Source organism: Carassius carassius, chromosome 20 (genome assembly GCF_963082965.1).
Source record: "Carassius carassius chromosome 20, fCarCar2.1, whole genome shotgun sequence".
Taxonomy (NCBI): Eukaryota; Metazoa; Chordata; class Actinopteri; order Cypriniformes; family Cyprinidae; genus Carassius; species Carassius carassius.
In genome coordinates, this window is record NC_081774.1 from 9,882,752 (window position 1) to 9,906,301 (window position 23,550).

Consider the following 23,550-nt stretch of genomic DNA (forward strand, 5'->3'; position numbering starts at 1 on the left):
TTATCAGCACTGTGATTTTTTTTTACGGCCTACATGCCTAAACTCTGTGAGGGCACTACAGTACATGTATGCGCAAGATTATATGTGTGCGCGTGTTAAAGCTCAAGATTACTTTACAAATTGAAAGATGAGAGGGAGTTATTAATAAAAATTATGTAACATGATCTTACATGTTCTCTTACATGTTCTGCGTTCAGGCCTCTTTATTTAGTGGCCTGTGGATTTAATGCCTATTTAGTCGTCAGCTGGTGGTTAATGATGAGGCAAAGCAGAGCATTTGAGAGAGAGATGATGTGATGAAAAGGGGTTTGTACATAAAAGGAGAGTGCTTGGATGTCACTGCATATCCAGTGTTGACTGTGCAAAGCATCGGCCCATTTAGCATAACGCTTCATTAAATGGTGATGCAACCTATTTTATGTATCTGATGTCACCCATTTCTGATGATATGCAATGAGAAAAAATGTAAAACGAGAATTTTACCTAACATAAACTGATTTGATATTTACACATATAGATCATTCAGTGTTGTTGCGCCCAAAATGTGTAACTCTCTCCCCCGATCACTCCGTTCTGTTAAGACTATCTCTGAATTCAAATCCATGCTCAAAACACACCTATTTTCTGAATGTTATAGTTCTTAGTTTTTTTTTTCTGCTGGTTTCTGCCCCATCTACCCAATTCTCACTTACTGTACTTGCACTCTCAATTGCCTACTGTTGTTCTGTCTGCTGTCTTTGTCAACTGCCTTTATTGTTGTTTGTTTATTGTAAAGTGTCCTTGAGCTCTGGAAAGGCACTATATAAATAAAACTTATTATTATTATTATTATTATTATTATTATTATTATTATTATACACTATGGATATTTACTATTGGAGAAATGGGAACACAAAAATGTATTTGTTCGCTTCCATTCACCACTAGGCTATATAAGTTTACCCCACACTATGACATCTTTCACTTCTAGATGCAAAAAGGGTCAATTATATACAATGGTAAACATTCTCAACGTTTTACATGAAAATGGCTTTGGATAATAAATATATGCTAAACAATAAGCAAACCATGCAAAAATTTAAATGGAGAGATCACCGTGATAACATTTTAAATCTCATATGTGACCCTGGACCACAAAACCAGTCTTAAGTTGCTGGGGTATATTTGTAGCAATTGCCAAAAAAAAAAACATTAAATGGGTCAAAGTTATAGATTTTTCTTTTATGCCAAAAATCATTAGGATATTAAGTAAAGATCATGTTCCAAGAAGATATTTTGTAAATTTCCTACCATAAATATATCAAAACTTTTGATTAGTAATATGCATTGCTAAGAATTTATTTGGACAAATTCAAAGGCGATTTTAGTTTTTGTTTTTTGCATCCACAGATTCCAGATATCTCGGCCGAATATTGTCCGATCCAAATACACCATACATCAATTGAAAGCTTAAATATTCAGCTTTCAGATGATGTATAAATCTCAATTTCGAAAAATGTACACTTAAGACTGGTTTTGTGGTCCACAGTCACATTTTTGACCAACTGGGTAACTGATACTAAACTAATCCATATTCATATTTTTCATTATGGCACCATCTAGTGGTAAGAATAATGTGATCATATAGGCCTACAAATAAAATGCTGGAATAAAGCTCTTTTTCAGCTTGTCATTATACTCTCGAGTATATCACATTGTAGCTCTCTTGTCATTTATGACTTGGTTTTGGAAAAACCTGATTAATTAATTTAATCTTTTTTTTTTTTTAAGTGACAGTCTGATTTATGTAAGTTACTACATGGCGCATGTCTATTGTTATTGTTATTATTCAATATACTGTAAAACATTACAGACATTTTAGTTGTGGCAAATGTTTACGTGATACGTTTACGTTTATGCTGAAAATGTTCTTCCAGTGCACTCAATCCTACATCTGACTTGTCCTAACTGATTACTAAAATAAACAAATTACAACATCAGTCTAAAGTACAAATGTTCACTAACTTATGCAACCTTAAGGTTTCAAAGCATTTTGACAGCGTTTTAAATTCGAAGCTAAGTTGTGGAATAATCACAGGAGTAATCTGTGTACCTGAAAAATAACGACGATGGCGGTGTTACAAATGTCACCTTTATTTATATAGCGCTTTAAACAAAATACATTGCGTCAAAGCAACTGAACAACATTCATTAGGAAAACAGTGTCAATAATGCAAAAATGATAGTTAAAGGCAGTTCATCATTGGATTCAGTTATGTCATCTCTGTTCAGTTAAATAGTGTCTGTGCATTTATTTGCAATCAAGTCAACGATATCGCTGTAGATGAAGTGTCCCCAACTAAGCAAGCCAGAGGCGACAGCGGCAAGGAACCGAAACTCCATCGGTGACAGAATGGAGAAAAAAACCTTGGGAGAAACCAGGCTCAGTTGGGGGGCCAGTTCTCCTCTGACCAGACGAATCCAGTAGTTCAATTCCAGGCTGCAGCAAAGTCAGATTGTGCAGAAGAATCATCTGTTTCCTGTGGTCTTGTCCTGGTGCTCTTCTGAGACAAGGTCTTTACAGGGGATCTGTATCTGGGGCTCTAGTTGTCCTGGTCTCCGCTGTCTTTCAGGGATGTAGAGGTCCTTTCTAGGTGCTGATCCACCATCTGGTCTGGATACGTACTGGATCCGGGTGACTGCAGTGACCCTCTGATCTGGACACAGACTGGATCTGGTGGCCACGGTGACCTCGGAACAAGAGAGAAACAGACAAATATTAGCGTAGATGCCATTCTTCTAATGATGTAGCAAGTACATAGGTTGTTATGGGAAGTGTTTCCGGTTCCGGTTTACCTAATTAATGCAGCCTAAAAATCCTTTAACGGATTTGGATAATAAAAGCATATTAGTATGTTATGTGTATGCCAGGTTAAAGAGATGGGTCTTTAATCTAGATTTAAACTGCAAGAGTGTGTCTGCCTCCCGAACAATGTTAGGTAGGTTATTCCAGAGTTTGGGCGCCAAATAGGAAAAGGATCTGCCGCCTGCAGTTGATTTTGATATTCTAGGTATTATCAAATTGCCTGAGTTTTGAGAACGTAGCGGACGTAGAGGATTATAATGTAAAAGGAGCTCATTCAAATACTGAGGTGTTAAACCATTCAGGGCTTTATAAGTAATAAGCAATATATTAAAATCTATGCGATGCTTGATAGGGAGCCAGTGCAGTGTTGACAGGACCGGGCTAATATGGTCATACTTCCTGGTTCTAGTAAGAACTCTTGCTGCTGCATTTTGGACTAGCTGTAGTTTGTTTACTAAGCATGCAGAACAACCACCCAATAAAGCATTACAATAATCTAACCTTGAGGTCATAAATGCATGGATTAACATTTCTGCATTTGACATTGAGAGCATAGGCCGTAATTTAGATATATTTTTGAGATGGAAAAATGCAGTTTTACAAATGCTAGAAACGTGGCTTTCTAAGGAAAGATTGCGATCAAATAGCACACCTAGGTTCCTAACTGATGACGAAGAATTGACAGAGCAACCATCAAGTCTTAGACAGTGTTCAAGGTTATTACAAGCAGAGTTTTTAGGTCCTATAATTAACACCGCTGTTTTTTCCGAATTTAGCAGTAAGAAATTACTCGTCATCCAGTTTTTTATATCGACTATGCAATCCATTAGTTTTTCAAATTGGTGTGTTTCACCGGGCTGCGAAGAAATATAGAGCTGAGTATCATCAGCATAACAGTGAAAGCTAACACCATGTTTCCTGATGATATCTCCCAAGGGTAACATATAAAGCGTGAAGAGTAGCGGCCCTAGTACTGAGCCTTGAGGTACTCCATACTGCACTTGTGATCGATAGGATACATCTTCATTCACTAATACGAACTGATGGCGGTCATATAAGTACGATTTAAACCATGCTAATGCACTTCCACTGATGCCAACAAAGTATTCAAGTCTATGCAAAAGAATGTTGTGGTCAATTGTGTCAAACGCAGCACTAAGATCCAATAAAACTAATAGAGAGATACACCCACGATCAGATGATAAGAGCAGATCATTTGTAACTCTAAGAAGAGCAGTCTCAGTACTATGATACGGTCTAAATCCTGACTGGAAATCCTCACATATACCATTTTTCTCTAAGAAGGAATATAATTGTGTGGATACCACCTTTTCTAGTATCTTGGACAGAAAAGGGAGATTCGAGATTGGTCTATAATTAACTAGTTCTTTGGGGTCAAGTTGTGGTTTTTTGATGAGAGGCTTAATAACAGCCAGTTTGAAGGTTTTGGGGACATGTCCTAATGACAATGAGGAATTAATAATAGTCAGAAGAGGATCTATGACTTCTGGAAGCACCTCTTTCAGGAGCTTAGATGGTATAGGGTCTAACATACATCTTGTTGGTTTAGATGATTTAACAAGCAACTTTATTTAAAATGCTAGAAAAGAGAGAGTCCATAGTTTCTGTTACATCATCAAGTTGTTCTGAGGTTTTGGATATGCTAAGGAATTTGGATACATCAGGAAGATAACTTAAAAAGCAGTCTTTTGTGTTAGAAGTGATGGTTCTTCCATACTTGTAACAAGAAGTAGAATTTACAATTTTGGCTATATGAATTTTGCAAAGAACTAAATAATGATCTGAGATATCATCACTTGGCTGAATAATTTCAACACCATCAACATCAATTCCATGTGACAGTATTAAATCTAGAGTATGATTTCGACAATGAGTAGGTCCTGAAACGTGTTGTCTAACACCAATAGAGTTCAGAATGTCTATAAATGCTGATCCCAATGCATCGTTTTCATTATCAACATGGATATTAAAATCACCAACTATTAAAACTTTATATGCAGCCAGAACTAACTCGGATGTAAAATCACCAAACTCTTTAATAAAGTCTGTATGGTGCCCTGGTGGCCTGTATACAGTAGCCAGTACAAACATAACAGGGGATTTATCATTAACATTTGTTTCTTTGGATAATGTTATATGAAGTACCATTACTTCAAACGAGTTATACTTGTAGCCTGCCCTCTGAGAAATCCTGAAAACGTTGTTATAAATTGAAGCAACACCTCCACCTTTGCCTTTTAGACATGGCTCATGTTTATAACAGTAATCTTGGGGGGTGGACTCATTTAAAATAATGTAATCATCAGGTTTTAGCCAGGTTTCTGTCAAACAGAGTACATCTATATTATGATCAGTGATCATATTATTTACAAAAAGTGTTTTCGTAGAAAGGGACAGTCTCTATAGTGTGATATCTAGGTGAAAGAGTCTCTATGTGCTGAGAATTAACTGACCTCTGTGACGGGAGGCAGCTAGCAGACGGTCGGTTTAGCCAGTCTGTCTGCTTCCTGACCTGGGCCCCAGTTAGTCAAGTATAAACACTAAGACTATTTGCCATATTTCTAGAGAGAAGAGTGGCGCCACCCCAGGAGGGATGAAGACCATCTCTTTTAAACAGGTCAGGTCTGCCCCAAAAGCTCGTCCAATTGTCTATGAAACCTATGTTATTCTGTGGGCACCACTTAGACATCCAGCCATTGAGTGATGACAATCTGCTATGCATCTCATCACCACGGTAAGCAGGGAGGGGACCAGAGCATATTACAGTGTCTGACATCGTGCTTGCAAGTTCACACACCTCTTTAATGTTATTTTTAGTGATCTCCGACTGGCGAAGTCGAACATCATTAGCGCCGGCATGAATAACAATCTTACTGTATTTATGCTTAGCATTAGCCAGCACTTTTAAATTTGCCAAGATGTCAGGCACTCTGGCTCCCGGTAAACATTTGACTATGGTGGCTGGTGTCTCTATATTCACGTTCCGTACAATAGAATCACCAATAACTAGAGCACTTTCATCAGGTTTCTCAGTGGGTGCATCACTGAGTGGGGAGAACCTGTTTAATGTTTTGATCGGAACAGAAGAGCGGTGTTTTGACCCACGACTACGCTGCCTCACCGTCACCCAGTTGCCCTGCTGCTGGGGCTCTGTTTCCGGAACCGAACAATGTACAGGAATCCCTGAGCTAGACGCATCCAAAGCCGTATCTAGAGCCCTAACATTTTTACTGTCCTCAATTAAAGTTTGGATGCGTGTCTCTAATTCTGAAATCTTCTCTGTCAGCCTAACTATTTCCCTACATTTATCACATGTGAATCCCTCATCAGCGACAGAGATAGATAAACTGTACATGTGGCAAGAGGTGCAAGAAACAATGATAGGAGAAGCCATTACTCACCGTGCTTGATGAAAATTCTTACTGCGGTTGTTTGATGAACTTGTGAAAAACTGGAGCGAGGGAGAGGAGAAAAGAAAACAGCGATAGGTTCGAATGAAAACGCTAATGACAAGCTAACGAGTGCTAACGCTTTGCAGGTGTACTGCACTCACGGAAATAAAATAAAAGTGAACGATCAAAGTTAATCTGATAAGATTGATGCTACTTCTGCTCTGTGCTGGGAGTTCACTTGCAGAAGATTTCTTTTCACCAAATGTGAACATTATTGCTGAGCTCGAGAAACTGAAAACCATGGATGAAACGATAAAAAAATTAGAAGAAACACTGTCCAAAGTATTGAGTGAGAAGGAAGGTAAGGTGAAAGGCGAACAGTAGTTTCATCTTTTTATAACACGTCATTATGAAAAAAAAACTTTCAAGACATTATATCTTACATATTTTTAATTTATTTAGTTTGCTACCCATTTAACTTTTATTCTTATTAATTTTTTTCCACTTTTCTATTATAAAATAAAGTAGACCGATAACTGTACCCATGAAGCTGTTTTGACTTTTACATTTGTTCATTTTTCATGATGAAAAAAAAAATATTAGTAACATGATCATATTAATGTATATTCCGAACAGCTTTGAAAACCACAGTCCATGATTTACAAAATAAGCTTGAGTCTTTCCAAAAAGAGAATGAAGGCAAGTAAAAGGCATACTTTGTTCCCATATACTTATTTCATTTTATTATACATTTCATACCAGTCTGTTCACTTATTCACAGTCAAAAAGGTCGCCTTTTCTGTTGGACTTCTGGAATCTGGAACAGGACACACTGGGCCAACTAACTCTCAAAAAACTCTGGTCTACAAGAAAGTCTTTAGCAATATTGGCGGTGCTTATGACTCAAATACTGGTAAGTTCATATCAAATATCATGGCAAATGCAGAATCCTGTTCACATGATTATATCTGTGACTACTTCATATATGTGGATTGCAGGTATTTTCACAGCACCAATCAAAGGAGCCTATTACTTAAGATTTTATGGTCATTGTCATGGTGGAACAACAGTGGCAGTCAGTCTCGTAAAGAACGGTGCAACCCAGTGCTCTCTGCATGATTGGAAGCCTGCCTCCAATGGAAATGCCAGCAATGGTGTGGTTCTCACACTGGAGATTGGGGATCAAATTTCTACACGTCTTTGGGCAAACACCTGGGTTTATGATGACCCAGCAAGTTACACCAGTTTTGGTGGTTTTCTGATTTTCCCCTTGTGAATGTTTGAATCTTGTAGCTCATATCCAGTGCAGGATGCAATGTGAAACAATTATTGTAATTGAACCTAATTGTTCCTGTATAAGTAAACCGCATTCTAGTAAAGAAGAGGCATAAATATGAGGAGATCATTGCTTTTTAGTTAGCCTCCAAAAAAAAAAAAAAAAAAAACCTAGAAGAATAAAAGGTGTTAAATGCTTTTTGGTATTTAGGTTTTGAGTAGCACTTTCCATATTTCTAATCTATCAATTGCTGAACATTTAATTAAATAAAAGCAAATATGTCAATATTTATGCTTCATTTTCTTTTTCCTTTCCCATGTGGTCAGACACCAGCAAAGAAGCGTTCATAGTAAACTGAAAATCAAACATTTAAAAACTCAGTGTGCAGTAAAACTATACTTCACGTCAAATTCATGTTATTATTGGTGATAAGAATGAAAAAAATTTAAAAAGCAAATATATATATAAATAAATCACCTAGATTGTCAAGCCTGCATGAGTGCTATGTTCAAAAACTGAAAAAACAAATTTAATATTTTATTGACATTTTCATGTAGAATTATTCTGAGACCGGGTAATATAAAAAAGACAGGTAAATACAAACATAGATTGTGTTCTGGAAGCTTCTCAGCTCTCTGTGATAGAGGAGCCACTCAAGTTTCCCCCTTTTAAAAGAAATTTTATCCTTGTTCACAGAAAAGAAAAATCTAATAAAACACAGGACAAACAGAGATCAGGCAAGTTTCACTCTGAGAATACATAACGGACATTCTGCTAGAGAAAAATAAAAACCTCTCAGGTTCAAGTCAGAATGACACAAATTAACTGGAGAATGTAATGGTTTGTTGTTTGAAACCAGATGTTTGTCTTCATCAAGGTTGAGGGACTCTTCAAAAGCCTGAAAAGATGTCACGCTAACATTAAAAATAAACTGACATCAGTGAAACTGATGTAACTGTAGTGTCCGTTATTATAAGAGTGCAGGCATCTACATCGAAACAGACAAATCTTTCAAAGACTGGCTTCAACCTTTCAAAAGAACTGAAAGGGCTGAATTTTGAATGTGTGTCTTGTACCCGCGGGGTTTAAAACAAGCTAGGAGTCGTCACCATTAATGCTGTCACCATCATCTTCCCCTTCTTCATGCTCTCCCTCTTCCTCCTCTCCCTCTTCTTCTTCATTCTCTCCTCCCTGGCTTTTAACCTGAGAAAGACAAAAAGCTTGTTAGTGTATCTGTGCAGTCTCCAGTACCAATTACAACACAACCTCTATTTTACACATGGATTTTATTTTATTAGTTTTTTTTTTTTTTACACATGGATTTTATTTTATTTGTTTTTTACACATACCTCTTCCTCCTCTTCCAACAGATCTCTCTCCTCCTCAGAATCATTTATCTCTTGCTCTTCCCTCTCTCGGTCTTTCTTGCTGGAATGCTGAAGGGAGGAAGCCTCACCCACTTCTGCCTTCACACTTTTCCCCTCTGAGGGAAAACACACGCATAAACAATAAATAAAACAATTAGTAATCACAATTTTTTTTAATCTAATTACATGTCGATTAATTATCTTATTATGAAAATACGCCCAAAAGATTATTTGAAGCTATTTTTTATTTTAAAATGACTAAGTATTAAGTAGACATTACAAATGGTAGCTTTAGAAAGAAATATTTTATTTGATTCAACATAAAATGTATTACGTTTAGGCTACAACGGCCTAACATAAACTATGGAACATAAAAGAAGACACTATAGAAAACATCTGGGATTTTTTTGTTCAGAAAATGTGAGTCATTGGTCATCAAAACAGATTGGTTACCACCAGAATTCAAAACACCTTACGAGTCATTCATTCATTCAAACTGCCGATTCATTCAGGAATTCAGTAAATGGCTCACTTTATGAATGTGCTTTGAATCATTGGTTCACCTGATTTGTTCAAAACACGGATTCATTCAGAAACACTGCTGTGCAGGGCTTGAAAACGAAAAGAAAATTAAAACGGTTCACTCCGAGCAGAATAGATATTTTAACGTTTCTGTTCCTACGTTCCTCCGGTTCGGGTGGAAAAAATACCGGTTTATAATGTTATTTTTTAAAAACAATATTTTGTGTCTACAATTTGCCTAATAATAATGTAACGCGCATTGTTTCTATATGCAGGCTTTACAGTTCTTACCGTGCGCTAGCTCGTTGGCGTTGTTGGAAGGAGGACACCGACAGGGAACTCGGCAGATCATAACACTTGATTTATTAAACATGAAGAGGTGAACATTAGGAATTAGCCACATCTGATTACACAGTGTGCGTCTTCTCTCTCTCTCTCTCTCTCTCTCTCTACCTCTCATAACTGTGCGAAGACTATTCTCTCCCGCGATTCTAATCGCGTGTCTTCGTTCTCGCGATATTACCTTTATATCTTATTTAAAGTTATAGAACATTAATGTTAACCTTAAATTTCACTCCCTACAATAATAGTCATGTAATAATAATAATAATAAAGTACAGCGTTTTATTTACTCAAAAAGAAAAAAATTGAGATCTAACGTTAGTCAATAACCCGCTGTGGTTAGTCATCTTTTCTAGATTTTGGCCAAATGTAGGCTACTAAAAAAAAAAAAAAATCTATCAACACTTTAAAGACATCAACCCAGAACAGACAAGACCAAGTCCTGAGGCCCCCTGTATGAAACCCCTACACACGGGTAAAAGAGACGAGTAACAGGGTCAAGAGTGTTTTAGGGGGTGGGATTAGGTGAGTGCATGAGAGAGAAAGAGAGAGAGAGAGCTGCTAAAAAAGAAAGAGATATGATTCTTCATGGAGTGAGCCAGACTAGAGATTGGAGCAAGGCAAAGTAGAATTAACCATACAGAACTTTTTATTATGACCTTTAGGGAAACAACAGAAAGTTTGTGTATGGTACAATCAAAAAATGAAGCATGAATGAAACATTATGAAGAAGGAAATGTTATGAGATGGAAAGGAAAGGGGTCTTAAGGCACACAGGAAGAAATTCTCTGCCATATTAAGTGTTACACAGCTCAGATCTTGGCTAAAAATGCAAAATGTAGCATGGAGATAGACGTGCGGAGAGGGTGGGGTGGGTGGTTTTGTCTTATTTGCTGCACTTGGCTCATCCTTGGTGCTAGAATGTGGCACTAGGTCACTCCAGGACGACATGGAGAGGCAAGGCTGGTGCATCTCCTTGGGTTTAACAGATGTCAGTTTGCTTTTTGGGCAATTAATTCTGGCTTGCACTTCTGTCTGACCCAGAATGGCATTCATGCTCGACGTGATTATCAGCACTGTGATTTTTTTTTACGGCCTACATGCCTAAACTCTGTGAGGGCACTACAGTACATGTATGCGCAAGATTATATGTGTGCGCGTGTTAAAGCTCAAGATTACTTTACAAATTGAAAGACGAGAGGGAGTTATTAATAAAAATTATGTAACATGATCTTACATGTTCTCTTACATGTTCTGCGTTCAGGCCTCTTTATTTAGTGGCCTGTGGATTTAATGCCTATTTAGTCGTCAGCTGGTGGTTAATGATGAGGCAAAGCAGAGCATTTGAGAGAGAGATGATGTGATGAAAAGGGGTTTGTACATAAAAGGAGAGTGCTTGGATGTCACTGCATATCCAGTGTTGACTGTGCAAAGCATCGGCCCATTTAGCATAACGCTTCATTAAATGGTGATGCAACCTATTTTATGTATCTGATGTCACCCATTTCTGATGATATGCAATGAGAAAAAATGTAAAACGAGAATTTTACCTAACATAAACTGATTTGATATTTACACATATAGATCATTCAGTGTTGTTGCGCCCAAAATGTGTAACTCTCTCCCCCGATCACTCCGTTCTGTTAACACTATCTCTGAATTCAAATCCATGCTCAAAACACACCTATTTTCTGAATGTTATAGTTCTTAGTTTTTTTTTTCTGCTGGTTTCTGCCCCATCTACCCAATTCTCACTTACTGTACTTGCACTCTCAATTGCCTACTGTTGTTCTGTCTGCTGTCTTTGTCAACTGCCTTTATTGTTGTTTGTTTATTGTAAAGTGTCCTTGAGCTCTGGAAAGGCGCTATATAAATAAAACTTATTATTATTATTATTATTATTATTATACACTATGGATATTTACTATTGGAGAAATGGGAACACAAAAATGTATTTGTTCGCTTCCATTCACCACTAGGCTATATAAGTTTACCCCACACTATGACATCTTTCACTTCTAGATGCAAAAAGGGTCAATTATATACAATGGTAAACATTCTCAACGTTTTACATGAAAATGGCTTTGGATAATAAATATATGCTAAACAATAAGCAAACCATGCAAAAATTTAAATGGAGAGATCACCGTGATAACATTTTAAATCTCATATGTGACCCTGGACCACAAAACCAGTCTTAAGTTGCTGGGGTATATTTGTAGCAATTGCCAAAAAAAAAAACATTGTATGGGTCAAAATTATAGATTTTTCTTTTATGCCAAAAATCATTAGGATATTAAGTAAAGATCATGTTCCAAGAAGATATTTTGTAAATTTCCTACCATAAATATATCAAAACTTAATTTTTGATTAGTAATATGCATTGCTAAGAATTTATTTGGACAAATTCAAAGGCGATTTTAGTTTTTGTTTTTTGCATCCACAGATTCCAGATATCTCGGCCGAATATTGTCCGATCCAAATACACCATACATCAATTGAAAGCTTAAATATTCAGCTTTCAGATGATGTATAAATCTCAATTTCGAAAAATGTACACTTAAGACTGGTTTTGTGGTCCACAGTCACATTTTTGACCAACTGGGTAACTGATACTAAACTAATCCATATTCATATTTTTCATTATGGCACCATCTAGTGGTAAGAATAATGTGATCATATAGGCCTACAAATAAAATGCTGGAATAAAGCTCTTTTTCAGCTTGTCATTATACTCTCGAGTATATCACATTGTAGCTCTCTTGTCATTTATGACTTGGTTTTGGAAAAACCTGATTAATTAATTTAATCTTTTTTTTTTTTAAGTGACAGTCTGATTTATGTAAGTTACTACATGGCGCATGTCTATTGTTATTGTTATTATTTAATATACTGTAAAACATTACAGACATTTTAGTTGTGGCAAATGTTTACGTGATACGTTTACGTTTATGCTGAAAATGTTCTTCCAGTGCACTCAATCCCACATCTGACTTGTCCTAACTGATTACTAAAATAATCAAATTACAACATCAGTCTAAAGTACAAATGTTCACTAACTTATGCAACCTTAAGGTTTCAAAGCATTTTGACAGCGTTTTAAATTCGAAGCTAAGTTGTGGAATAATCACAGGAGTAATCGGTGTACCTGAAAAATAACGACGATGGCGGTGTTACAAATGTCACCTTTATTTATATAGCGCTTTAAACAAAATACATTGCGTCAAAGCAACTGAACAACATTCATTAGGAAAACAGTGTCAATAATGCAAAAATGATAGTTAAAGGCAGTTCATCATTGGTTTCAGTTATGTCATCTCTGTTCAGTTAAATAGTGTCTGTGCATTTATTTGCAATCAAGTCAACGATATCGCTGTAGATGAAGTGTCCCCAACTAAGCAAGCCAGAGGCGACAGCGGCAAGGAACCGAAACTCCATCGGTGACAGAATGGAGAAAAAAACCTTGGGAGAAACCAGGCTCAGTTGGGGGGCCAGTTCTCCTCTGACCAGACGAATCCAGTAGTTCAATTCCAGGCTGCAGCAAAGTCAGATTGTGCAGAAGAATCATCTGTTTCCTGTGGTCTTGTCCTGGTGCTCCTCTGAGACAAGGTCTTTACAGGGGATCTGTATCTGGGGCTCTAGTTGTCCTGGTCTCCGCTGTCTTTCAGGGATGTAGAGGTCCTTTCTAGCTGCTGATCCACCATCTGGTCTGGATACGTACTGGATCCGGGTGACTGCAGTGACCCTCTGATCTGGACACAGACTGGATCTGGTGGCCACGGTGACCTCGGAACAAGAGATAAAACAGACAAATATTAGCGTAGATGCCATTCTTCTAATGATGTAGCAAGTACATAGGTTGTTATGGGAAGTGTTTCCGGTTCCGGTTTACCTAATTAATGCAGCCTAAAAATCCTTTAACGGATTTGGATAATAAAAGCATATTAGTATGTTATGTGAATGCCAGGTTAAAGAGATGGGTCTTTAATCTAGATTTAAACTGCAAGAGTGTGTCTGCCTCCCGAACAATGTTAGGTAGGTTATTCCAGAGTTTGGGCGCCAAACAGGAAAAGGATCTGCCGCCTGCAGTTGATTTTGATATTCTAGGTATTATCAAATTTGCCTGAGTTTTGAGAACGTAGCGGACGTAGAGGATTATAATGTAAAAGGAGCTCATTTAAATACTTAGGTGCTAAACCATTCAGGGCTTTATAAGTAATAAGCAATATTTTAAAATCTATGCGATGCTTGATAGGGAGCCAGTGCAGTGTTGACAGGACCGGGCTAATATGGTCATACTTCCTGGTTCTAGTAAGAACTCTTGCTGCTGCATTTTGGACTAGCTGTAGTTTGTTTACTAAGCGTGCAGAACAACCACCCAATAAAGCATTACAATAATCTAACCTTGAGGTCATAAATGCATGGATTAACATTTCTGCATTTGACATTGAGAGCATAGGCCGTAATTTAGATATATTTTTGAGATGGAAAAATGCAGTTTTACAAATGCTAGAAACGTGGCTTTCTAAGGAAAGATTGCAATCAAATAGCACACCTAGGTTCCTAACTGATGACGAAGAATTGACAGAGCAACCATCAAGTCTTAGAGAGTGTTCTAGGTTATTACAAGCAGAGTTTTTAGGTCCTATAATTAACACCTCTGTTTTTTCAGAATTTAGCAGTAAGAAATTACTCGTCATCCAGTTTTTTATATCGACTATGCAATCCATTAGTTTTTCAAATTGGTGTGTTTCACCGGGCTGCGAAGAAATATAGAGCTGAGTATCATCAGCATAACAGTGAAAGCTAACACCATGTTTCCTGATGATATCTCCCAAGGGTAACATATAAAGCGTGAAGAGTAGCGGCCCTAGTACTGAGCCTTGAGGTACTCCATACTGCACTTGTGATCGATAGGATACATCTTCATTCACTGCTACGAACTGATGGCGGTCATATAAGTACGATTTAAACCATGCTAATGCACTTCCACTGATGCCAACAAAGTATTCAAGTCTATGCAAAAGAATGTTGTGGTCAATTGTGTCAAACGCAGCACTAAGATCCAATAAAACTAATAGAGAGATACACCCACGATCAGATGATAAGAGCAGATCATTTGTAACTCTAAGAAGAGCAGTCTCAGTACTATGATACGGTCTAAATCCTGACTGGAAATCCTCACATATACCATTTTTCTCTAAGAAGGAATATAATTGTGTGGATACCACCTTTTCTAGTATCTTGGAAAGAAAAGGGAGATTCGTGATTGGTCTATAATTAACTAGTTCTTTGGGGTCAAGTTGTGGTTTTTTGATGAGAGGCTTAATAACAGCCAGTTTGAAGGTTTTGGGGACATGTCCTAATGACAATGAGGAATTAATAATAGTCAGAAGAGGATCTATGACTTCTGGAAGCACCTCTTTCAGGAGCTTAGATGGTATAGGGTCTAACATACATGTTGTTGGTTTAGATGATTCAACAAGTTTATACAATTCTTCCTCTCCTATGGTAGAGAATGAGTGGAACTGTTCCTCAGGGGGTCTATAGTGCACTGTCTGATGTGTTACTGTAGCTGACGGCTGAATGGTTGCAATTTTATCTCTAATAGTATCGATTTTAGAAGTAAAGTAGTTCATAAAGTCATTACTGCTGTGGTGTTGGGAAATGTCAACACTTGTTGAGGCTTTATTTTTCGTTAATTTAGCCACTGTATTGAATAAATACCTGGGGTTATGTTTGTTTTCTTCTAAAAGAGAAGAAAAGTAATCGGATCTAGCAGTTTTTAATGCTTTTCTGTAGGATATGTTACTTTCCCGCCATACTTTCCATTTTTCGGGCTGCTCTCTTTAGGGTGCGAGTATGCTCATTATACCATGGTGTCAAACTGTTTTCCTTAACCTTCCTTAAGCGTAAAGGAGCAACTTTATTTAAAATGCTAGAAAAGAGAGAGTCCATAGTTTCTGTTACATCATCAAGTTGTTCTGAGGTTTTGGATATGCTAAGGAATTTGGATACATCAGGAAGATAACTTAAAAAGCAGTCTTTTGTGTTAGAAGTGATGGTTCTTCCATACTTGTAACAAGAAGTAGAATTTACAATTTTGGCTATATGAATTTTGCAAAGAACTAAATAATGATCTGAGATATCATCACTTGGCTGAATAATTTCAACACCATCAACATCAATTCCATGTGACAGTATTAAATCTAGAGTATGATTTCGACAATGAGTAGGTCCTGAAACGTGTTGTCTAACAACAATAGAGTTCAGAATGTCTATAAATGCTGATCCCAATGCATCGTTTTCATTATCAACATGGATATTAAAATCACCAACTATTAAAACTTTATCTGCAGCCAGAACTAACTCGGATGTAAAATCACCAAACTCTTTAATAAAGTCTGTATGGTGCCCTGGTGGCCTGTATACAGTAGCCAGTACAAACATAACAGGGGATTTATCATTAACATTTGTTTCTTTGGATAATGTTATATGAAGAACCATTACTTCAAACGAGTTATACTTGTAGCCTGCCCTCTGAGAAATCCTGAAAACGTTGTTATAAATTGAAGCAACACCTCCACCTTTGCCTTTTAGACGTGGCTCATGTTTATAACAGTAATTTTGGGGGGTGGACTCATTTAAAATAATGTAATCATCAGGTTTTAGCCAGGTTTCTGTCAAACAGAGTACATCTATATTATGATCAGTGATCATATTATTTACAAAAAGTGTTTTCGTAGAAAGGGATCTGATATTCAATAAGCCAAGCTTTATCATTTGTTTATCCATATTGCTTCTGTTTTTTATTTGTTGAACCTCAATTAAATTGTTAATCTTAACTTGGTTTGGACGTTTTTTGTATTTTCTAGTTCGGGGAACAGACACAGTCTCTATAGTGTGATATCTAGGTGAAAGAGTCTCTATGTGCTGAGAATTAACTGACCTCTGTGACGGGAGGCAGCTAGCAGACGGTCGGTTTAGCCAGTCTGTCTGCTTCCTGACCTGGGCCCCAGTTAGTCAAGTATAAACACTAAGACTATTTGCCATATTTCTAGAGAGAAGAGTGGCGCCACCCCAGGAGGGATGAAGACCATCTCTTTTAAACAGGTCAGGTCTGCCCCAAAAGCTCGTCCAATTGTCTATGAAACCTATGTTATTCTGTGGGCACCACTTAGACATCCAGCCATTGAGTGATGACAATCTGCTATGCATCTCATCACCACGGTAAGCAGGGAGGGGACCAGAGCATATTACAGTGTCTGACATCGTGCTTGCAAGTTCACACACCTCTTTAATGTTATTTTTAGTGATCTCCGACTGGCGAAGTCGAACATCATTAGCGCCGGCATGAATAACAATCTTACTGTATTTACGTTTAGCATTAGCCAGCACTTTTAAATTTGCCAAGATGTCAGGCGCTCTGGCTCCCGGTAAAAATTTGACTATGGTGGCTGGTGTCTATATTCACGTTCCGTACAATAGAATCACCAATAACTAGAGCACTTTCATCAGGTTTCTCAGTGGGTGCATCACTGAGTGGGGAGAACCTGTTTAATGTTTTGATCGGAACAGAAGAGCGGTGTTTTGACCCACGACTACGCTGCCTCACCGTCACCCAGTTGCCCTGCTGCTGGGGCTCTGTTTCCGGAACCGAACAATGTACAGGAATCCCTGAGCTAGACGCATCCAAAGCCGTATCTAGAGCCCTAACATTTTTACTGTCCTCAATTAAAGTTTGGATGCGTGTCTCTAATTCTGAAATCTTCTCTGTCAGCCTAACTATTTCCCTACATTTATCACATGTGAATCCCTCATCAGCGACAGAGATAGATAAACTGTACATGTGGCAAGAGGTGCAAGAAACAATGATAGGAGAAGCCATTACTCACCGTGCTTGATGAAAATTCTTACTGCGGATGTTTGATGAACTTGTGAAAAACTGGAGCGAGGGAGAGGAGAAAGGAAAACAGCGATAGGTTCGAATGAAAACGCTAATGACAAGCTAACGAGTGCTAACGCTTTGCAGGTGTACTGCACTCACGGAAATAAAATAAAAGTGAACGATCAAAGTTAATCTGATAAGATTGATGCTACTTCTGCTCTGTGCTGGGAGTTCACTTGCAGAAGATTTCTTTTCACCAAATGTGAACATTATTGCTGAGCTCGAGAAACTGAAAACCATGGATGAAACGATAAAAAAATTAGAAGAAACACTGTCCAAAGTATTGAGTGAGAATGAAGGTAAGGTGAAAGGCGAACAGTAGTTTCATCTTTTTATAACGCGTCATTATGAAAAAAAAACTTTCAAGACATTATATCTTACATATCTTTAATTTATTTAGTTTGCTACCCATTTAACTTTTATTCTTATTAATTTTTTTCCACTTTTCTATTATAAAATAAAGGAGACCGATAACTGTACCCATGAAGCTGTTTTGACTTTTACATTTGTTCATTTTTCATAATGAAAAAAAAAATATTAGTAACATGATCATATTAATGTTTATTCCGAACAGCTTTGAAAACCACAGTCCATGATTTACAAAATAAGCTTGAGTCTTTCCAAAAAGAGAATGAAGGCAAGTAAAAGGCATACTTTGTTCCCATATACTTATTTCATTTTATTATACATTTCATACCAGTCTGTTCACTTATTCACAGTCAAAAAGGTCGCCTTTTCTGTTGGACTTCTGGAATCTGGAACAGGACACACTGGGCCAACTAACTCTCAAAAAACTCTGGTCTACAAAAAAGTCTTTAGCAATATTGGCGGTGCTTATGACTCAAATACTGGTAAGTTCATATCAAATATCATGGCAAATGCAGAATCCTGTTCACATGATTATATCTGTGACTACTTCATATATGTGGATTGCAGGTATTTTCACAGCACCAATCAAAGGAGCCTATTACTTAAGATTTTATGGTCATTGTCATGGTGGAACAACAGTGGCAGTCAGTCTCGTAAAGAACGGTGCAACCCAGTGCTCTCTGCATGCTTGGAAGCCTGCCTCCAATGGAAATGCCAGCAATGGTGTGGTTCTCACACTGGAGATTGGGGATCAAATTTCTACACGTCTTTGGGCAAACACCTGGGTTTATGATGACCCAGGAAGTTACACCAGTTTTGGTGGTTTTCTGATTTTCCCCTTGTGAATGTTTGAATCTTGTACCTCATATCCAGTGCAAGATGCAATGTGAAACAATTATTGTAATGGAACCTAATTGTTCCTGTATAAGTAAACCGCATTCTAGTAAAGAAGAGGCATAAATATGAGGAGATCATTGCTTTAGTTAGCCTCCAAAAAAAAACAAAAAAAAAACCTAGAAGAATAAAAGGTGTTAAATGCTTTTTGGTATTAAGGTTTTGAGTAGCACTTTCCATATTTCTAATCTATCAATTGCTGAACATTTAAATAAATAAAAGCAAATGTCAATATTTATGCTTCACTTTTTTTTTTCCTTTCCCATGTGGTCAGACACCAGCAAAGAAGCATTCATAGTAAACTGAAAATCAAACATTTAAAAACTCAGTGTGCAGTAAAACTATACTTCACGTCAAATTCATGTTATTATTGGTGATAAGAATGAAAAAAATTAAAAAGCAAATATATAAATAAATCACCTAGCTTGTCAAGCCTGCATGAGTGCTATGTTCAAAAACTGAAAAAACAAAACAAATTTAATATTTTATTGACATTTTCATGTAGAATTATTCTGAGACAGGGTAATATAAAAAAGACAGGTAAATACAAACATAGATTGTGTTCTGGAAGCTTCTCAGCTCTCTGTGATAGAGGAGCCACTCAAGTTTCCCCCTTTTAAAAGAAATTTTATCCTTGTTCACAGAAAAGAAAAATCTAATAAAACACAGGACAAACAGAGATCAGGCAAGTTTCACTCTGAGAATACATAACGGACATTCTGCTAGAGAAAAATAAAAACCTCTCAGGTTCAAGTCAGAATGACACAAATTAACTGGAGAATGTAATGGTTTGTTGTTTGAAACCAGATGTTTGTCTTCATCAAGGTTGAGGGACTCTTCAAAAGCCTGAAAAGATGTCACGCTAACATTAAAAATAAACTGACATCAGTGAAACTGATGTAACTGTAGTGTCCGTTATTATAAGAGTGCAGGCATCTACATCGAAACAGACAAATCTTTCAAAGACTGGCTTCAACCTTTCAAAAGAACTGAAAGGGCTGAATTTTGAATGTGTGTCTTGTACCCGCGGGGTTTAAAACAAGCTAGGAGTCGTCACCATTAATGCTGTCACCATCATCTTCCCCTTCTTCATGCTCCCCCTCTTCCTCCTCTCCCTCTTCTTCTTCATTCTCTCCTCCCTGGCTTTTAACCTGAGAAAGACAAAAAGCTTGTTAGTGTATCTGTGCAGTCTCCAGTACCAATTACAACACAACCTCTATTTTACACATGGATTTTATTTTATTAGTTTTTTTTTTTTTACACATGGATTTTATTTTATTTGTTTTTTTACACATACCTCTTCCTCCTCTTCCAACAGATCTCTCTCCTCCTCAGAATCATTTATCTCTTGCTCTTCCCTCTCTCGGTCTTTCTTGCTGGAATGCTGAAGGGAGGAAGCCTCACCCACTTCTGCCTTCACACTTTTCCCCTCTGAGGGAAAACACACGCATAAACAATACATAAAACAATTAGTAATCACAATTTTTTTTTATCTAATTACATGTCGATTAATTATCTTATTATGAAAATACGCCCAAAAGATTATTTGAAGCTATTTTTTATTTTAAAATGACTAAGTATTAAGTAGACATTACAAATGGTAGCTTTAGAAAGAAATATTTTATTTGATTCAACATAAAATGTATTACGTTTAGGCTACAACGGCCTAACATAAACTATGGAACATAAAAGAAGACACTATAGAAAACATCTGGGATTTTTTTGTTCAGAAAATGTGAGTCATTGGTCATCAAAACAGATTGGTTACCACCAGAATTCAAAACACCTTACGAGTCATTCATTCATTCAAACTGCCGATTCATTCAGGAATTCAGTAAATGGCTCACTTTATGAATGTGCTTTGAATCATTGGTTCACCTGATTTGTTCAAAACACGGATTCATTCAGAAACACTGCTGTGCAGGGCTTGAAAACGAAAAGAAAATTAAAACGGTTCACTCCGAGCAGAATAGATATTTTAACGTTTCTGTTCCTACGTTCCTCCGGTTCGGGTGGAAAAAATACCGGTTTATAATGTTATTTTTTAAAAACAATATTTTGTGTCTACAATTTGCCTAATAATAATGTAACGCGCATTGTTTCTATATGCAGGCTTTACAGTTCTTACCGTGCGCTAGCTCGTTGGCTTTGTTGGAAGGAGGACACCGACAGGGAACTCGGCAGATCATGATCTGATCTGCCACATCTGATTACACAGTGTGCGTCTTCTCTCTCTCTCTCTCTCTCTCTCTCTCTACCTCTCATAACTGTGCGAAGACTATTCTCTCCCGCGATTCTAATCGCGTGTCTCTGTTCTCGCGATATTACCTTTATATCTTATTTAAAGTTATAGAACATTAATATTAACCTTAAATTTCACTCCCTACAATAATAGTCATGTAATAATAATAATAAAGTACAGCGTTTTATTTACTCAAAAAGAAAAAATTGAGATCTAACGTTAGTCAATAACCCGCTGTGGTTAGTCATCTTTTCTAGATTTTGGCCAAATGGCTACTAAAAAAAAAAAAAAAATCTATCAACACTTTAAAGACATCAACCCAGAACAGACAAGACCAAGTCCTGAGGCCCCCCGTATGAAACCCCTACACACGGGTAAAAGAGACGAGTAACAGGGTCAAGAGTGTTTTAGGGGGTGGGATTAGGTGAGTGCATGAGAGAGAGAGAGAGAGAGCTGCTAAAAAAGAAAGAGATATGATTCTTCATGGAGTGAGCCAGACTAGAGATTGGAGCAAGGCAAAGTAGAATTAACCATACAGAACTTTTTATTATGACCTTTAGGGAAACAACAGAAAGTTTGTGTATGGTACAATCAAAAAATGAAGCATGAATGAAACATTATGAAGAAGGAAATGTTATGAGATGGAAAGGAAAGGGGTCTTAAGGCACACAGGAAGAAATTCTCTGCCATATTAAGTGTTACACAGCTCAGATCTTGGCTAAAAATACAAAATGTAGCATGGAGATAGACGTGCGGAGAGGGTGGGGTGGGTGGTTTTGTCTTATTTGCTGCACTTGGCTCATCCTTGGTGCTAGAATGTGGCACTAGGTCACTCCAGGACGACATGGAGAGGCAAGGCTGGTGCATCTCCTTGGGTTTAACAGATGTCAGTTTGCTTTTTGGGCAATTAATTCTGGCTTGCACTTCTGTCTGACCCAGAATGGCATTCATGCTCGACGTGATTATCAGCACTGTGATTTTTTTTTTTTACGGCCTACATGCCTAAACTCTGTGAGGGCACTACAGTACATGTATGCGCAAGATTATATGTGTGCACGTGTTAAAGCTCAAAATTACTTTACAAATTGAAAGACGAGAGGGAGTTATTAATAAAAATTATGTAACATGATCTTACATGTTCTCTTACATGTTCTGCGTTCAGGCCTCTTTATTTAGTGGCCTGTGGATTTAATGCCTATTTAGTCGTCAGCTGGTGGTTAATGATGAGGCAAAGCAGAGCATTTGAGAGAGAGATGATGTGATGAAAAGGGGTTTGTACATAAAAGGAGAGTGCTTGGATGTCACTGCATATCCAGTGTTGACTGTGCAAAGCATCGGCCCATTTAGCATAACGCTTCATTAAATGGTGATGCAACCTATTTTATCTGATGTCACCCATTTCTGATGATATGCAATGAGAAAAAATGTAAAACGAGAATTTTACCTAACATAAACTGATTTGATATTTACACATATAGATCATTCAGTGTTGTTGCGCCCAAAATGTGTAACTCTCTCCCCCGATCACTCCGTTCTGTTAAGACTATCTCTGAATTCAAATCCATGCTCAAAACACACCTACTTTCTGAATGTTATAGTTCTTAGTTTTTTTTTTCTGCTGGTTTCTGCCCCATCTACCCAATTCTCACTTACTGTACTTGCACTCTCAATTGCCTACTGTTGTTCTGTCTGCTGTCTTTGTCAACTGCCTTTATTGTTGTTTGTTTATTGTAAAGTGTCCTTGAGCTCTGGAAAGGCGCTATATAAATAAAACGTATTATTATTATTATTATTATTATTATTATTATTATTATACACTATGGATATTTACTATTGGAGAAATGGGAACACAAAAATGTATTTGTTCGCTTCCATTCACCACTAGGCTATATAAGTTTACCCCACACTATGACATCTTTCACTTCTAGATGCAAAAAGGGTCAATTATATACAATGGTAAACATTCTCAACGTTTTACATGAAAATGGCTTTGGATAATAAATATATGCTAAACAATAAGCAAACCATGCAAAAATTTTAATGGAGAGATCACCGTGATAACATTTTAAATCTCATATGTGACCCTGGACCACAAAACCAGTCTTAAGTTGCTGGGGTATATTTGTAGCAATTGCCAAAAAAAAAAACATTAAATGGGTCAAAGTTATAGATTTTTCTTTTATGCCAAAAATCATTAGGATATTAAGTAAAGATCATGTTCCAAGAAGATATTTTGTAAAATTCCTACCATAAATATATCAAAACTTAATTTTTGATTAGTAATATGCATTGCTAAGAATTTATTTGGACAAATTCAAAGGCGATTTTAGTT

At 37.1% G+C, this 23,550-nt stretch overlaps 3 protein-coding genes across 3 annotated transcripts; 2 read left to right on the forward strand and 1 right to left on the reverse strand.

Moving 5' to 3' along the window:
• Nucleotides 1-6,471: 6,471 nt before the first annotated feature.
• On the forward strand, nucleotides 6,472-7,718 carry LOC132095757 (complement C1q-like protein 4). The gene is made up of 3 exons (XM_059500861.1): nucleotides 6,472-6,619; nucleotides 7,040-7,171; nucleotides 7,257-7,718. The coding sequence occupies exons 1-3, from the start codon at nucleotides 6,559-6,561 to the stop codon at nucleotides 7,532-7,534; spliced, it is 471 nt and encodes a 156-aa protein (XP_059356844.1). The 5' UTR covers nucleotides 6,472-6,558; the 3' UTR covers nucleotides 7,535-7,718.
• A 10,140-nt stretch (nucleotides 7,719-17,858) lies between these two features.
• On the forward strand, nucleotides 17,859-19,069 carry LOC132096265 (complement C1q-like protein 4). Its single transcript, XM_059501523.1, has 4 exons — nucleotides 17,859-18,012; nucleotides 18,288-18,350; nucleotides 18,433-18,564; nucleotides 18,650-19,069. Exons 1-4 carry the CDS (start codon nucleotides 17,859-17,861, stop codon nucleotides 18,925-18,927), a joined length of 627 nt encoding a protein of 208 aa, XP_059357506.1. The 3' UTR covers nucleotides 18,928-19,069.
• A 384-nt stretch (nucleotides 19,070-19,453) lies between these two features.
• Nucleotides 19,454-20,438, reverse strand: LOC132096984 (glutamic acid-rich protein-like). Its single transcript, XM_059502662.1, has 2 exons — nucleotides 20,274-20,438; nucleotides 19,454-20,127 (listed from the first exon to the last, which is right to left on the reverse strand). The coding sequence occupies exons 1-2, from the start codon at nucleotides 20,436-20,438 to the stop codon at nucleotides 20,020-20,022; spliced, it is 273 nt and encodes a 90-aa protein (XP_059358645.1). The 3' UTR covers nucleotides 19,454-20,019.
• Nucleotides 20,439-23,550: the final 3,112 nt, after the last annotated feature.